The sequence below is a fragment of the Carex rostrata genome, chromosome 12 (assembly GCF_964058835.1).
Source record: "Carex rostrata chromosome 12, lpCarRost1.2, whole genome shotgun sequence".
Classification (NCBI taxonomy): domain Eukaryota; kingdom Viridiplantae; phylum Streptophyta; class Magnoliopsida; order Poales; family Cyperaceae; genus Carex; species Carex rostrata.
In genome coordinates, this window is record NC_135929.1 from 3,768,592 (window position 1) to 3,787,399 (window position 18,808).

The 18,808-nt window shown below is 33.4% G+C and overlaps 1 protein-coding gene across 2 annotated transcripts; it reads right to left on the reverse strand.

Annotated features, from left to right (window-relative positions):
* Positions 1-7,913: 7,913 nt before the first annotated feature.
* On the reverse strand, positions 7,914-16,893 carry LOC144563362 (neutral ceramidase-like). 2 transcript variants are annotated; one of them, XM_078312826.1, is made up of 11 exons: positions 16,626-16,893; positions 16,399-16,464; positions 15,382-15,758; positions 14,809-15,017; positions 13,686-14,048; positions 12,786-13,029; positions 11,336-11,606; positions 10,656-10,781; positions 9,281-9,344; positions 9,018-9,187; positions 7,914-8,680 (listed from the first exon to the last, which is right to left on the reverse strand). In XM_078312826.1, exons 3-11 carry the CDS (start codon positions 15,693-15,695, stop codon positions 8,129-8,131), a joined length of 2,313 nt encoding a protein of 770 aa, XP_078168952.1. In that variant the 5' UTR covers positions 15,696-15,758; positions 16,399-16,464; positions 16,626-16,893; the 3' UTR covers positions 7,914-8,128. The 2 variants fall into 2 exon arrangements, with proteins under 2 accessions (XP_078168952.1, XP_078168953.1); XM_078312827.1 differs by lacking the exon at positions 16,399-16,464 and having other exon boundaries at positions 15,382-15,751; positions 16,620-16,869.
* Positions 16,894-18,808: the final 1,915 nt, after the last annotated feature.

The window sequence follows — 18,808 nt, forward strand, 5'->3', positions numbered from 1 at the left end:
TTTATCAATCATTTTGAGAAGTTATTAAAGATGATTTACTTAGAATATTTACTGCTTTCTATAATCATGAGTTAGATGTATCTAAATTCAATCTAGCTACTATTTGTTTGATTCCAAAGAAGGACGATGCAATTACTGTACGGAATTTTAGGCATATTAGTTTAATTAATTGTAGTTATAAGATTATTACTAAGTTACTAGCTAATAGAATAGCCTTAGTTATGGATTCTATTATCAATCTAGCATACATTAAAAGAAGGTTCATCCTTGATAATGTAGTTAGTGCACATGAGGTTTTGCATCAAGTTAAGATTAAAAAATAGAAGGGTGTTTTGTTTAAATTAGATTTTGAGAAGGCTTTTGATCATGTTAATTGGAATTTTCTTTTCGAAGTAATGCATGCTAGGGGCTTTGGACAAAGATTTATTACATGGATTCAATTAACTATAGAAGAAAGTAGAACATGTGTTAATTTAAATGGTACTTTAGGTCAATATTTTTCTTGTAAGAGGGGGGTTCGACAAGGTGACCCACTCTCACCTTTTTTTTATTCTAGTTACTGATGTACTTAACAAAATTTTACAAAGAGCTAGATTGGGAGGATATGTTGATGGGTTAGGCAATATTATGAATTTGCATTTCGCAGATGATACTTTACTATTTCTTAAAGATGATAAGGATATTCTATTGCATATTAAATGAATTCTTCTCGCCTTTGAGAATGTTTCAGGCCTCAAAATAAATTATGACAAAAGTGAAATGTTCCCTCTCAATTTATCTGATCTTGAATGTGAGAAATTGGCTACTGTTTTAGGATATAAAGTAGCTTCTTTACCACTTACCTATTTAGGGGTACCCATTAATAATAAAACATTAATTGATATAGATTGACAACTTTTAATCGATAAGATTGAAAAGAGACTTCAAAGTTGGAATGATCTTTACTCTCTTTCAGAGGTAAAGTCACCCTCCTAAACTCTATGTTATCTGCAATTCTTTTATATTGGGTGTCTATGTATAGATTACCTGCAAAAATTAGAAATAAAATAGATAAAATTAGACACAAATTTTTTTGGCATGGTGGAAATTTCACAAGAAAAAAATATCATTTGGTAGCTTGGAAGGAAGTTTGCAAAAGTAAAGATCAAGGTGGTTTGGGTATATTGGATTTAAAGTTAATGAATCAGTCCCTTTTAGCTAAATAGTGGATTAAATTTCTAGATAATTATGTTCATGGTACATGAAAATTAATCCTTTAAAGTAAGTATGGATGTAGAACCAACCCTTCAGTGTGCTCTCCATTATGGAAATCAATTTTAAAAGACCATGTGGTGATTAACTTAGGTTTAAATAAGAAAATAGGTAATGGTAAGTCTACGGCTTTCTGGTTGGATAGATGGTATACTGAACATGCTTTATAGCATCAGTATCCAAATTTGTTTTCAATTGTTACTAATAGATTTGTGTCTGTGGCTGAGGCTTTTGCTAATTCTTATTTGCAACTTAGTTTTAGAAGACAATTAACTGATATATATATATGGCTGAATGGTTAGCTTTGCAAAATAGATTCTTTCATTTTACTCTATCTGACCAATTAGAAGATAAGATTATATGGAGATGGTCCACCAACGATAACCTTACTGTTCATTCCTTTTATAAATGGTTAGAATATGGGGGCATGCCTAATTCTAAATATAAAACTATATGAAAATCTCATATCCCACTAAAAATTAAAATATTTTTGTGGCTTGTGCGAAAGGACAAGATTTTGACTAAGACTAATTTAATAAATAAAGGCTGGCAAGGAGATGCGAAATGTATATTTTGTGATCAAATAGCAGAGCATCTTTTTGTTCAATGTTCTTACATTAGCTTAATATGAAATTGGATAACAGATCATAATAACTTTAATTATAATTGTTAAACTTTGGATGATTTATGGATGACTGATGCTTCTGTTCCTTTAAAAGACAGACTATTAATTGAATTATTATAAGGTGTTGTTCTATGGACTATTTGGTTAGAACGCAATAGATTATGTTTTAATGTTAGTTCCCCTTATTTTATTAAGGTTATTGATGCTAAGATTATTTCTTTGACTCAATTTTGGTGTAAATCTAGGGAGGATGATTCATTCTTTAATTTAAATCTTATAATGTCTTTCGATGTTAAGGATCTCCCAGATCTCCTTCTGTTGGAGGAGGAAAGAAGCCCAGATACGACCCATGTTTTGGACCTCCTGGTGCAGGGTTCTGGGGATGGCAACCCCCCATATCCAATGTCTAGCGACGAGGAAGAGGATGAATACTTATTAGATTTGTAGTACTTAGTTTTATGCATGTTATGATGTTTTCGTGTTTTCTTATGTTATTGCCTAACTTTGTTGTGGGTATGTTATGATGTTCTGGTTTTTCCTGTTATTTCTACTTATGTTTTGAACAGATGTACAGACTTGCCATATTTTATTTTGGTACCAATTTTAGGTACTAGGTCAACTATGCTATGGTTTTTGATTGAGAAAATTTCCTCCATGCCACTCCAAAACTTGAAAATTACCAAATTGCCACCCCAAAACTTAAAATTACTTATTTGCCACCCTAAAATCATCAAAATTATCAATTTGCCACAATATACATCTAATCTACATATTTAATTAAAATTATTCTGAAAAGTATTGTATAATAAAACGTATTTTTGTATTTCCCAAAATTACCCTTCATTTTTCAATAATTGATTTTAATGTACTTCTAATAGAAACGGGTTAAAAAAGAAAAATTGTCATTTCTCATGATTGAAGGCGCTAACCAAAGTGATTTCAAACTCAAGAGCATTACTTGAGTATAGAGCTTAATGATCCTGACTTCGACTACATAGGAAGCTCGCTAATCGCGGGATGAACTGCAGGAGGGATGGAGTCGTTACTGAGTCACCTACCAGTTCACTAATCTGATTTTTAAAGCTTATAATTGATTCCACAAACTTATTCAATCTATTGAAGAAAACACTATGTGAGGAGGCAATTGAAGAAATTCAATCAAAACATTGTTAATTTGATGAAAATCCTTCCTAGCTTCAGTTCCGCATTAACCGAGAACAATGGTGGCGCTCTGACAGATCCGGTGATCTTCGACAGCCGACAGTAGGTGAAATTGACTATTATGCACAAGACGATGCTAGAGGTATCCGGCATCAAGACATCCGTGGCCGGAGAAGAGAAGCCATGTCAGAACCCTAATCGAGAGACATAAATTTGATCCCTTCAAATGAAGAGTAATTTTGGAAAATACGAAAATACGTTTTATTATACAATACTTTCCAGAATAATTTTAATTAAAGATGTATATTAGATGTATATTGTGGCAAATTGATAATTTTGATGATTTTAGGGTAGCAAATAAGTAATTTTAAGTTTTGGAGTGGCATGGAGGAAATTTTCTCTTTTTGATTTCAATGAAATCGGTGGTAAATACCACTATTTTTCAAAAAAATAAATTAAATTATTAAAGTTTAAAAAATAGAGATATAACTGAGTCAAAAAAATAGTGGTATTTGAACTCTTCTCTTGTTTAATTCATTTAGTACACACTTTGAACATTCATAATATTTAGAAAACTCAAGGTCAAACTGAAATTTTCATTTATTTCAATAGCGTCGTTTTCCACTGTTTCTCTTGGGGCCTAATCCGTATCATTTTGTAAAAATAAAAAAAATAAAATAATAATACAACGAAGAGGCCCCTCTAATCAATATAATCACTCTCTTGGTTTTATGGTTTTCTTTCTAACAGCACCATTACAGAGTTAATCACTCTCTTAATTAATACAATCCAATTCTTCTCCGTGGTTTCGGTGGCCTGTTGCATTGTTATTTCACTTAAAAAAAATTGATGAGCTGCCTTTGAATAATCAATCCATCTCTTGTCATCTTTATTGCTTAACCACCGATTGCTTGTCATCAATTAGAATTATCCATTGATTATACTGTTACCATCTGATGAAATTCCAATTAAATGCAAAATATTGATGAGATACCGTTAGCTGCTTATATGGTTGTGCCGAAGTAAAAATTCCAAATTATCCTGGTGACAATTTTGCAATATATATGAAATATGATTAAAGACAATAACATAACAATTCATATATCTTTGATCTAGTGGTAAAGGCACATAGTTTCTATGTGAGATGTCATAAGTTCAAAATCCGGATGAAAAAAATTATTTGTTGTATTACAAGAATATTAAATAGTTGGGTGACTTGACCTTTAACCTTTACTCAAAAAATAAATAAAAATAAATAACAATTCGGATAATACAAATTTAAATTCAATTTATCTTAATACAAATTTTGTAATATTCCGTGACAAAATACACTTTTTTTATTATTGGTCGTGCACATATGAACTTTTGTTTAGACAATTTGGATAGTTTGGCTTGTTATATCTATTTAATTAACTAACAAAAAAGAATATTGAATAGGTCGTCAAGTTAGATATTACGAGTTTTTGACCTTATCACATAATTATATCTAGATAGAGTTATAATGCGTCATAATCATAGAGAACCTTGGACAACAATTCGATAAAATCGGATGAATTATGAGAAAAATGGATAAAAATGGATAAACGAAAGGGAATAAAAGGAACTCAGATTTCTTATTGAATTGCATCGAATTGTTCTGTTTAATGGGTTTTATCTATTCATATCTACGGGTGTCAATGGCACCTTTTTAGCCGTTTCTTTGACCCATATCGTATTCGATAAGACGGATATGAATAAGATTTTTTTTGTTGTTGTTAGTTTATTGGGTATGGATATGAATAAGAATTTTTTTTCGTTAACCAAATGAGTAAGAGTAATGCCTATTTCGTACCCGTTATCCTATAAAATAATTATAAAATCTAAATATATAATTCATTCAATTTTCAACCCACCTAAATATATATTTGTGTTTTTGAATTTTCTTCATTTATAAAAAAATAATTTAGTTGGAATGGATTGTACATTTATTTATTTTTTTTATTAGAAATGCAATTACATATATATGAAATGAATAAGTTTTTTATGTTTAATTTGTAAAATATAATAAAATTATTATTACATTAGTAATATTTGTTATTATCCACTATCGTTTTATTACTCGATAATATTAACAGGTAAGGATAGAGTAGGATAAAATTAATTTTTAATGAGTATGAATTGAATATGAGTAAAGTCAATTTTAATAAATTTTAATAAATATAAATATAAAAATATCACCACCCGACCCGTACCGTAGCCATTCACACCCCCAAATCACATCTCCATGATTATAATCGGAACAAAGCAGTTTGATAAAGAATTTTGACATGAATAAGCTAGTGGGTCCCACATGAACCTCTTTCTTGCCTCGTCAACAGAACCAACTCGGAACATCCAGCTTCAGGAAATTCTCCAGTTATTTCGTCACCGATTTTCTCCATTTCTGACCACTAGACCCCATCTGTCGGCGTTTTTACTCGATTCCAATCCCTTATTAGTTCTGACAAGCTTGGGCCCGCACTTATCCTTCAATGACTCCTCCGCACTCAAACACTGCCCGGTTCCACTGACCTCGCTGCCCGCGAATCACCTTCTTCTTCCTTTTGATTTGACCGGGTCAAAATCGAGAGAAACAACAGCTCCTCCTTCCTATTCCTTTCTCTCGTATCTAGCATAATGTGGCACTTATGTTGTCAAAACATGCTTTAGATTTTAGAACCCCAAAAATTAATACTTCCATGGAAAGTACTATTTTAATAAATGTATGATAGTCACAAACTCACAATAACAGAAAAGGGTAATTTTTTTTTTTCTCCAGAATTGACATTTGAAAGTTTTGCATTAAATATGTCGAAAGGAAAATTAATATGGGACAGGTTCTTAATTAATGTCGGACAAGCAAGGTCATGAATAGAACATAGTAAAATAGTTGCATTGGCGGTAACAACTAGCAATACATGAAAATTATTGAAGACCCTGTTTCGAATAATCCATGTGTGGCAAAAAAAATAAACGAGCAACACGGAAAAAATTGAAGATGTTCGAATGCGGGAAATGTAGCATTTTGTGTGTAAATTACCAAGAAAATGATAGCTTCCTGAAGAACAAGACATCGGTACAAATTCGAGTTTAACATAGGTTGCATAGCCACCTACTCTCTAGGACTAAGTCACGCATGATTAATTAGAAGACAAGATGACTTTACATGCTTAAATCACTCGTTATTTTCACCAAAAGTAACGGACATAACATAAGAATTCTATAGCTATCATGCTTCTTTCATTAACATTTTCACCTACCCTTAAAGATGTTAACAGGACACGGCTGAAAAAAATTTAAGTGCCTTTTAAAATATGTATAACGCAGTCGTGACAATTTTATACCGTTGGCACACAAAACAAGCCTAAACCTTGATTAAATTGCATTACTCATCCTGTTGTTGTCCATGGTACTAAAAGAAGAAGCATGAGATAAAAAGGAACCGAGCTCTCGTTAAGAAAGTTTGTACGCCTGAATCACCTGGTCATAAAAGTTGGGAGATTCTAGAATAGATATAAGATTACCTTAAACCAGGAAAAATAGATAACATCTATTCATGATTTTAGCTTTGATGGTTTCATGCCGAAATTTTTATTAATATGAAATATATTAAATAAATATCGAGATTAGAGAATGTTTTTGCATTTTATCGAGATATAGAAAAACCGTTATGATTTATCATGGCCTCTGGCCATTATGGCTTATCATGGCCAGAGTTAGCACTTAATTAACAAGATTAACTATTCTAATTTAACCATAAAAAAAACTGAAAAAAAACCCTGTCCGCGATAGATTGGAACGGCCAGAGGAAAAAAAAAATCTCTGTTCGTGACGAACAGTAACGGCCAGGCGCGAAAATAAATAAAAAATATTTTTTTTTCACCTCTGGCCGTGATGGGCTATCACAGCCAGCCCTTTTTTTTTCTTTCTTTCTGCCTCTGGCCGTGATAGATAGTAACGGCCAGGATTTTTTTTCCGGTTTTTTTCTTGCGCTGTTCAGTTAGAATTGATGATGATTAATTAAGTATTAATGCTGGCCGTGATAAGCCATAACGGTCAGAGACCGTGATAAACCATAACAGTTTCCCTATATCTCTATAAAACGCAAAACGTTCTCTAATCTCAATATTTATTTAATATATTTCCTATTAATAAAAATTTCGATGGTTTCATGTCTGTGGAAGCTAGCTCTATGGTGTCAATTTTGCGTTTGGTACTTTTGTTTGGATCTAAATGATGAACTTTATTTCACGTTGTTCCCAATTATTTACGATCACAGATTTTGAGTTGAACGATGTAGCTACTGGTCCTAGGACCTAGGTGCATGTAAAAGGTCCATGCAAGAATTGCATTTTGATTTTGATGTTGTGGTCCAATACTGGATCAAAGATTGATCATGTAAATTGTCTTTTCCAGGTACTTCTAAGCTGCACCAAGATCAGATAGGATTGTTAAAAAGCACTCGTTACACGAGTACTTGTACATTACATGATGGTGACATATTTTGCTGAACTTCAATAATATTCTCAGAAGCGTCGTTGATTAAATTAAATGGCTTCTGATGTAAGACACGTAGGACTAAATTTTTTTAACAAGCACGCAAAGATTCAGTCCTTGAATTGGAGTCAGCGATATGTGCTTAATACCCAAGTATTATGGTACAATGAATCGTTGGTTTAGTTGACAAGAATGGTATGAGATGGCAGGAAAAGCACCAAAATGGTGTTAATTGTTAGAATTTAGATTGAATAATTAAAAAAAAATTCTATCGCTTCAATTTATTTACTAGCATGATAGTTTCTCTTATTTCTATGGCAAGGATCTGCAAAGACTGCTTCGACATCAGTTTAAGGAATTCTGTAACCGCGAGTTATGATTCTCACAAACAAACTGTACAACTAGAATCTACATAGCCAAAATCAACAATTAGTTAACCATAGAAGCACAAGCGAAAAAAAAAAAATAAATTCCAAGCATAAGGGGTGCTGGCGAAGTGGCTAACACCGTCATTACGTGCTATAATATTCACTTCAAAAGTGAAATTGCATAAAACTAACTGGCAGTATAAGCTACTTACAGCACAGCAAAAGCACGAGAGGGGCCAGTGAAATGGCCAACTCCCCCAAACAATCTCTTCGATGCCCCAAAATGCCTCAGCCTATACACACCAGTTGGGGTGTTTTCAGGAATTCGCCACTCCAAAATTGCATGGCTCTGAGAGCTCAGTTTGCTTGGCCTAAACCATTTAAACCTCAAGCACCAATCATCGTCGTCATATAGTGGGACCCAATCATTTGTACTGCTATCCAGTATCTCAACAAGTGCAAAGGTACCATTGTTCAGGAGGTCGTTTCGGGGGCAAGCTGACCAGAATGTCGCATTCACAATTTGGCCCTTGTTGAATTTAGAATTTTCAGGGACATCTGTGCTGACATCACCAAAACTGACTCCAAATGGGGTTGTGTCCAACACAACAGGTGTAAGAAGGCTGATTTGTTTGTCTAAGAGATCAGGGGGTGATACAGTAGAAGAAACAGATTGACCTTTGACAAGGGCTGAGGCGAGCTTTCTAAATTCTTGGATGTATGCACTTAATGTGTGGGGACCATAGAGAGTCGATGCCCCCTGGAAAATAGAAAATATATTACTCTTTTGTAATGTCTGTATAAAATATTTCCACATAACTCAGCAAAAGAAATAGGAAAAACTATCCTAGTACTGCTCTCTTGACATATGAACAAATGTTTTGTAGGCCTAACTTCCCTATTTTGAAATATGCACAAAGCAAGATCAGGTGAGAACAAGATTTTTTTTTTATACAATTGAATAAATCAGGTGATATTTCTGATGTTTTGGGGCAGCATATGAGATATTTCCTCTTTGAAAAATGATTTTTTTTTTATAGAGATACGGATGAAATTATTTCTACAGAAACTAGTCAACTGAAACAAAATGATTCAACCTCATATCTCTGAATCGCGTACTCTTCAAAGGTGGTAACATACTGAGAGTATGTATTTGATAAACCAGCAATAACTACATGAACATTGCTGTTGAACTCTCCATTGCCTTGTTCTATTAAGACAGTTTTTACAGCATCACGAAGCCGCCTCCCAGCCATTGTAGTAAATTCTACATCAGCAAGCATCAATATTAGATAATAAAAAAATTACACAAAAATAACAAAAAAAAAAGGCTAGATGTATAACAAGACGGGTTCATTACCTCCAGGCACAGCAAGAATGACAACTTGCCCAATTCGTATAATCTGAAGTGGAAGTATAGCAGGCTGAATTGAAGGTAAAAAGTATGAAGTCTATTAGAAATAAGCTGTGTTATCAAAACCGGACCGGACTGGCCGGTTGGACCGAAAAAAACCAGAACCGATCACCTATACGGTTCGGTAGAAATATCACTTCTAGAGTTGAACCGGAAAAACCGGATTACTTAACCGGTTTTTATTCAAAAACCGTGAACCAATCTTAGAAAAAAACCCGGTTTTAAGACTGTTTCACTTTTTCACGCATAACGAGAAGAGAGAGAGGATGTGAATTCCTAGGTTAACAAGGGTATGACCTTTTGTCATGTGTCACCTGTACTACTTTTATCTCATATAGTTTTTATAAAAGACCCTTGTATTTTAAATATTATAAATAAGTCAATCAAGCATAGTATACAATACAATTATTTATATACACATCTTAAAACAATAATTATTATTATTTTATTAATTACATTTTTATGAAATTTGGTACTGAAAAGTTGTACATTCATATATCTTTATAACTTAGTAAACTTATCATACACAAATTTAAAATAGTGGGATGTTATATTTTTCCCAAAAAAAAAAATCCTTCGTCATTTGTTGATAAAAGAAGTAATTTTATTATATTTTGGGGATAAAATTTTAATTAATCTACAAATTTATAATTATTATTAAATATGTATGTTTGTCTTCACTTTATAAAAAAATATTTATTTGTACAATATATATCGTAAATATATAAGTAATTAAAAAATCAGCAATTGAACCGGTTGAACCACCGGTCCGACCAGTGAACCATTGAACCATTGAACCGAAGCTTTAGTGGTTCGATGTCCGGTCCGGTTCTCATAACATTGGAAATAAGAAGTTTGAAGGACATGGGGGGTAAGAAGGCCCTGAAATTTCAGAAAACTCCCCTTTCCATAATAGCAAAGGATTCCTTAAATGAATTAAAGTTTAGTTTACTATATATTGGGGGGTTAGCAACTTTAATTTTGACTTAAATAATCCGATATGCTATAAAGGAATTACAGTTATAAGCCCAAGGCCTGGTCAAATACACACGTGTGCACCGCACATATAAACTCTGTATCCATTTCAATTTAATTTCAAAATATGAACAGTCAATCCATCTCAACGCCATTTCTATAATTTCATCACACTAAATCCTTGTTAATCTCGAGTATTACTAAAGTGCTAAAAATCAAATGAAAAATATGCTTTAATGCTGACTTTCTCTTCAAAGAATTTGTTTCCTTTTGTGGAGCTTTTGTGGCATTTTCTTGTTAAATGGACTTAGTATCACATACTAAGTTAAAGTTAGGTGAGACTTACCGCCCAAGCATAGGGTTGGTCCATTTCACCAGTGTCAAGTAAAATTGGTTTGGGAGATTGACACGCGACCTGCTTCTTTCCAGGTCTCTTGAGCACATTTCGTACTATCCTCCAGAAAGGATTACCCTGATAAAGAAATATTCTGAATAAATAAATTATACATAAAATCTCCTATCCTATGCTACAGTTATGCAATCAATGTGTTGATTTTAAATTTTGCAGCAAAACATTCTATTGTGCAATTACAGAGCTCAATTAAGACTCAGTTCAGACCTGATTTATTCCCAATATCCGGACATTAAGTATCAAATGGCACAAAGAAAGAAATAAAATTGAGAATAAAGTGTGTTTGTATGTTCCTTGTATAATCGCTCATTGCCTGTATTGAAATTCAGTTTCAAATATTCCCATTTTGAAGCTGAACATTTGTATCTGCAACATATTGACACCTGCCAACATTTTTGGTCAAAACATCAACAACAATGGACCATTTTGTCAGTTCACCATAACCATGTGACTATCAAAATTATATCTATCCTACAAATCAAGATAAAGACTACAACAGTAAATTTCGATTGCTCAAAAGCCAATACAGAAACTTGAGAATTTCACATGCCATTTGTATTATGTCCTAGAAATTTAGAAATGGAGAAATGGAGAGTATTATATATATACTCAACTGTGTCATCCCCTTGAGTGAAGTCAAAAGCGCCAGGCCCATCAGTGGTCCCAGCTGCAAAAGCAAATCCCATTGCAGCAGGGCATGTTTTTATCACCTCCTGTTTACCATTACTGGAGGTAACAGCTACTTCAAGCTGTGAAAAATCCACATAGATGTGCCTGGAGTCAACTTTCCCTTGTATTTTTTCTGAGGCACTGTTAAACAGCTCCACAGCTTTCTCAAATTGCCTGTCAGCTATAATTCTTGTACTCTCAAACTCATCAGGGTAACTGACAGACAGAAAAATGAAGTTAGAAACATAATTATTTGTGGGGTTCTTACAGAATCTCAATATATATCATGAATATCTACTTAACAAACAACTCATTAACCATTATGAAACATAAGAACTATAGCAGTTTTCTATTACATATGTACCTCCTCTCCTAAAAAACTATTGACACTAAACCTCCTTGCACCCTACTTTACCATAAAGAAATCAGGAAAGAAGGTTCTTTTGGCATATTTGAATATAAAATGGAGGATAAGGGAGACATCGTCCTTTACAAACAGTTAACAATAAATAGTAAGAAGTTAAAAAGACCATTTCAGGTACTTCGATGGAAAATGAGAGAAAAAAAAACCCTTCCTACCTTACAAATTACCGAACCTAAACCCACCATGATCCATGACTTTTATCAAGAAAAACAGTGCGCACTGAAGGAGCACAGGTAGGCTATATTTAAGGAAAAGTTGGTCGGGCATGCGATATTTCTAGTTTTAGATGGAAACAAGTGATGCTTTGAGTTCAAAAAGGGGTACAAATGCCTCGAAAGGAAAAGGATTATATAATGCTGCTTGTACAGAACATTAAAAAAATCATGTATACCCCAGAAAATGTGAGAAAATATATGAAAGACGCTTATGACAATAGAAAAGTTGGTCGGGCATGCGATATTTCTAGTATTGGATGGAAACAAGTGATGCTTTGAGTTCACAGAGGGGCACTGAAGGAGCACAGCTAGGGTACTTCCCAGAAAAACTTGGTCGGGCATGCGATATTTCATTATTTCTAGTTTTAGATGGAACAAGTGATGCTTTGGGCTCACAGAGGGTACAACTGCCTCGAAAGGAAAATGATTATATCATGTTACTTATACAGAACATTTGAAAAATCATGCATACCCCACGAAATGTGAGAAAATATATGACAGACTCTTATGACAATGGAAACCATTTGTGCCCCTCTCCTAATTTTACAGCAAGATCATCCCCTTTCCTCCCTGGAGTAGAAATAAACATTAGGAGCACATATGATACTTCTTGATATGCTTTGTAGAGAAATAAGTGGTGTTTCTTATATTTTTCAGGTGTATACATCATATTTATCATATTCTGATTATGTTTGGCATTTTGACATTTGCAGGGTTGAAGTTGAAATACTCCAAAAGAAGGTTTATAAAGAGTACCCAGGCCCACGACCATAGCAGAGCTCATTCTTCCCATTACAAGTGCTATGGTTGAAATCACAAGGAAGACCAGTGTCTATGCAAAAGGTACCGAGCACATTAGGGCTGACATCACCGCAATTCGACTGACAAAATGCTGACACAAATTTTGGCATATCATTGCTTCTGATTCGCTGAGAAATGCTGGACAATCTCCTCCCACCTGTTGCCTCTATTGATGAAGCCAGCTGTATCAATTCATCAACTGAAAAATATAAATATATTAGTGACAATTGTAATGTAGGTTCTTTAACATATTAAAATGAATAATTTACACCTGAAAACAAATTTGAATAATTTACTGTATTTGCAACAAGCACAAAGTTTTTTATTTAAACACAAAACTCCTTGTTCAACTAGTTTTATCAGCCAAAGTTCCAATATTAGCAATAGTTTTTACATATCTACAGAACCTACTCAAATAAAATTGAACCTAAAACCAGAATTTTGAATGGCTTGATTTGCATTGTATGTTGGGTATTCATTTGTAAACGGAGAAGGGATATATTGACAACTACATTTATTTGACAACCATCAAAATTTGGTAAAATTATAAAATTGTAAATATGTTTTATATAATTTAGATAAGTTGTGTATGAAATTTAGTGCAATTTGGAAATTGTTTGGATGATCCGTTGTGCAATTTTCTAGGACATAATTTGGTGCAATTTGCCAATAAAACTGAACCATTAATTTTTTAAAACTCAATGGACAATCCATCATTTTCCCCCCCAAATTGCACCGAATTTGATAAACGACATATATTATTTTTTTTCTTTTTATTTTAAGAACCATTTGATCATTGTCCACATAACCTATCCTCTTGCAAAAGAGCCTGAAAAAACGGCTATGAAAACATACAGTTCTTGTTTGGCTGAGGAACTATGTTTGACACCCTTCGTGGATGTTTCTTGATTATGAATCCAAATGGGTCTGCTATCGAACCCGCATTTTGCTTTGGGTAACCATTCTGTTCGCCCCAGTCTTCCATAAACCGTGCAGCAGCCCCCTTGTTGTCCCCACTGATTAGGGAGTTCGTGCGGCTCATGGACGTGCCATGGGTGGCAAACCAATTGAAACTACCAACTGGACCCCACTCGTCATCCACAAATTTCAGCAGTGTCATGGTTTTATCAACATTGTACTTGTACTGACTTCGCTCTGAAGTTGGGTTGTTTAAGTATGCACTAGGACTGCGATTCACTCCGGCATTTAGTAGCTCTCCTGAAAATTGTAAATCTGGATTAATAGAGGAAGGGTTGAGAATTTATATTTGAAATGTGAACAAGAATTTACTCCTTTACTGGGAATTTATATAACAAGCAAAATCCCTTTTTAAATAAATTTCATTGACATCCAACTGTTAAAAGCAATAAAATAAGTTCCCTCATTTGTTTGTCCCTCAACTTCTCATTAATTAACAACAGCTTTAAGTTCCCTCCTGATTTCAGTTCAGTTTGGGACTACAAATAAACTAGAGGAACTTTAATGATAGGCAGATAAAAAAATTGTCTACACTTAGAACACATGTTAAACACGCTAATCTAATAAGTGGTGTTATTACCAAATAACAAAAGATATTCAACAACAGATTAGTTTCAGTTGGAAAGCTGTTGGTGCTCTTCTCAAATACAAAAGCATGTGTAATTTGCAGGAAACTAATTATTTATGAGAAGCGCACAAAGCTCTCAATTTTGCACCTTTAACTACTTCCAGGTATAGCTTAAATGGTGATAAATAGCTTTACTCAAGTGGTGATATAATGGTAATGCACCAAAAGGAACAAAATATTCCAAATGAAATAAGAAAATTTGGAGAAGTGAATGGCTCATTGAAGCAATTTCAGATTTTAACAGAAAGTACCATATGCATGAATCTTGTTTAATGGTTTGGTTTTAGTCACAAGCATGAGCAAATCCTGGTAGTCACTTGCAGCGATGGTAAACTATAAGTTCCACTTTTGTGAAAATAAATCAGTGTTTACCTTTGTTGACATAAATTTCCCCAGAATGTAGGTTTTCATGAGCTTGAACAATGGCTTTCTCAATCCCATCAACAAGTACATCAAAAGATTGACGAACAAAGCCAAGAGAGGTTACAATGTAGACTACATATTGGAGGTAACCACCAGGCCCTGCATGAGTGTGGATCCCAGTTATAGCCACATTGTTCTCAGTATACAGATTGCCATACCTGCCATTAATTGGTACTCGTGTCAGATACAATGATCAACAATAAAAAAAAAAAAAAAAATTAACTCTAAAGTATATCTGCTGTAATTTATATTGAATTTGCATGTTTCTTCAATTCCGATTTTGAATTCCACCAGATTTGAAGATATTCTTTCAATTTACAAATTTTGAATCCCTTAAACCTGATTTAGCTATACAACCAGGTAAATGCAACTAAAGAAAGATTTAGAAAAATAAAACAACTGCTGATCAGGTATCAACATGAATCTAACTAGTCCAGCGTCAAAAATGAATTGTTTGGTATGATACAGTGTGATGCAATGATTAAATACTGGTAATGTCATCCATAGACTCATAAATAATACCTTGATTTCAGTCGTTCAATGACCTTAATTGTCACAATCTGAGAGGCCATGCATGCATCGAGATTCACAAATGCGACACGGTTTCCCCCATCAGGTTCAGCCACAATAAATGCTCGTGCCTTCAGCCTGAAGTGGATCCCAGCAGCAGTCTGCTCAGCATTAGCATACCCCATCATGTTGACATCAGCAGCCGGCCCTGTTATGTCGTGGCTGCCCATGCCAATCAAATAAGAACTTGAAAGAACACATCTCCAACTGCTGAGGATTGTGATTAAGACCAGAGAGAATAAAGGGTTTCTACTGGATGCCTCCATTGAAAACCGAGGATCCGATCAGTTGGCAATTGACTAATTCACCATAGGTTGATGCCCTCTCAGCTTAAATAGCATTAATAGAAGAACAAAGAATAATCATAATGGGGAAAAATTTTGCAATACTTTCATTATTCCCTTTTACTTTTCTTCTATCCTAGACATTTAAAATAAAAAACATAAGCTGGAAGCAAAGCACCAGGAAATGGAAAAAGTCGTAGAGTATCGATGAGAATTTTTGTTTTTCCTGAAAGATTATTCAAGCAATTTTATATACTAGATGTTGAATCAATACACCTCTACCTTTAGCAAAAAGTTAAAAGAAAAATAGCAATTGACATTATCTAATGTCTGATAGAGATATTTATTTCTTAAAAAAATGTTGATTAAATAATGATTGATTAGACTTTTTTTGTGAGTCATACTATTTAATACGAACAGGTATAGTTTGACACTATCTAGACCAGGACCGGTGCCTTTGCCCAGCCTCGATCAATTGCTTCATTAAATCAATCTCGCCAAATTCGGTCAATGTTTGATTCGAAATGAAATCTAATTACAGTAAGCAAAATATAAAAGACTAGCACATAGATTGCAATAATCAGAAATTAAAAACTCAGTTCAAAATCACACAAAAAAAAATCCAAGGAGGGAGAATCCTTTCTTGGAGAAGAGGGAAGTGAACGTCCCCACATTTTTAACTTACTAAGCGTATTCTGATCTAAATCTCCAATGCACCGATCTGGCGAATATAATCAATTCAGTAAAGTCACTACAAAACAGTAAGAAATGACAGTGATCAGTAGTTAAAGAGGGTTTAATAAAGAATTCTTCGCTCTAAATCTCCAATGCACCGATCTGGCGAAATTGAATTGATCCAGTAACATCGTTACAGAAAAAAAAAACAGTAGTTAAGGAGGGTTTAACACTTGCCAGAAATAAGAAACAGTAGCCTCAGAGGATGAAAAACAGATTCGATCGTGGCGAAATTAACGAGGCTTGAGAATTGAGATGTCTGTCCTTTTATTTTGTTATCTGTGAGTGGGTCATCATTGTTGCTCGCGAGGTGGCGTGTGGGAATAGACTGGAATTAGAAAAGAGGAAGCAAGAGGAAGTGGCCGTTGGAGATAAAGCCACCCCGACAGCGTGAAAGCAAGAGAGAAGGCTTTGAGCGGAGATTTCAGCAAAATGACGGGCTGTTAGTTGAGAGCAACTTCGGTGGGAATTGATTTCATTCCCACATCTGTGCGTTTGATATTTTTCCTTGTAACTTTGTTGGTCGAATACTCGAAAGGTCGGTGTGCAGGGGCACGTGGGGTTCGGTTAGACTCGTGTATGAAAGCGAACATATATAACATTAGGTATGGGCTGCAGTTAGGGCTGTACAAATTTGCTTAAACTCGTAATTCGCTCACTAACTGCTCATTTTAACTTATTCAATTATAATTCGAGTCAGTTTCAACTCGAGTTAGCTGACTCATTTAATAAATGAGTTGAATTTGAGCATACCCGAATTCACTCATTAACAACTCGAGTTATACAAAATTTATCACAATAAATCTCATGCTCTTCTAAATTACTTATAAGCTGCTATTTTGGATTTTTTTTATTTTGTTAGTTATCATGTTAATTATGTTTGAATTATTTGTATTTAGATAAATTCTTACTAAATTATTTGAATTGTTTGTGTTTAGATAAATTATTACTAATATATAATTATAACGAAGAAAATTAATTGGTCAAACGAGTTATAAACGAGTTGTGAGCCAACTCATTTTTAATATTCCAACTCGAGTTGACTCGCTCATTTACTAAATGAGCTGAGTACGAGTTGAGGATAACTCGCTCAAACTTGGCTCATTTACAACCCTAGTTGCAGTCCTAAACAACAAAATCTGTTATCGGCTGGTATTAAACCGACAGGTCATTGACAATTATAAACAACACCATGGATTGGAATGTATGTTAGGAGTGTCAATAAAATATATTTATTTATTTAATTGATTTGTATTATATTCGGGGTCAGATGGATATTTATAAAGCAAAATGTCACGTTGCAAAGTGCGGAATGACCTGTGTTATGGATGAATATATATATTTTTTAATAAAGCTCAAATAATTAATTTGTCCGTTAAATATAATTTCTATATAAAATTATACTTTGGAGATCGAATTTGACATATATATTTTAGAGTTTGTTTTTATTATCTTTGTAGATATGCAAAAAATAATCAAATTTAAAGATTTTGAATCATCCCAAATAATGATTTTTTATTATTTAAAAAAGTAGTAATTAAATTTTAAAAATTGTATAATTTGGTCTTCGACCTAACAACTGTAAAAGTAGGATCTTAGACAAGCAAGAAGCACTGAAAATATATTTTGTATGTGAAAATTATTTTGAACAAACTTCATGGACTTATCGAAAAAATATGAGTAAAAATTATATCATTCCGTTATCCTGTGAGAGGTAACTAATAAATATAAATATTTATCAAATCATACATGATAAACTTTTATATTTACATTAAGAGACGTGAAAATAGTCCCCGAACTATAATCTTTCAATAGTTTTTCAACTCTAACGGTCAAATACTTTGACAGTTTATAACTTCTAACGCCTACTATATTCAAAATTAAAAGTCAGAGCTGATCAGATTAAAGAAAATCAAGAATGAATATTCTAGTTTGTATAGTGCTTTAGCCAAATCTTAATGGTGATAATTACTTTTTCTTTCAATTTGTCTTCAAGTCCAAAAAAAAAATGAAAGATTCATTTCATCCACTATATAGTTTTTTTTCTCCAGTCATTATCATTCAATTTTCCGATGGTTTGTGATAATTTTTATGAATATAAAACTACAAATATCTTTTACTCGATTTTCTCTTTTAAATGAGATTCATAATAAAATATTTTTGAGTTATATTCGTGTCTCTTTTTTTCCAAGATTTTATATCCCACATTATAATTATTAATAGTGCTTATTATAAGTCTTAATAATGTTTTTAGAAAATCTTAATAGTTATTTTAAAAGTCTTAATAGTGTTGTCCCTAACAGAACTTACAGGGGGTGAATACGGTGTCTTAAAGTACCTTAGACATTTTTCGTGAAAGT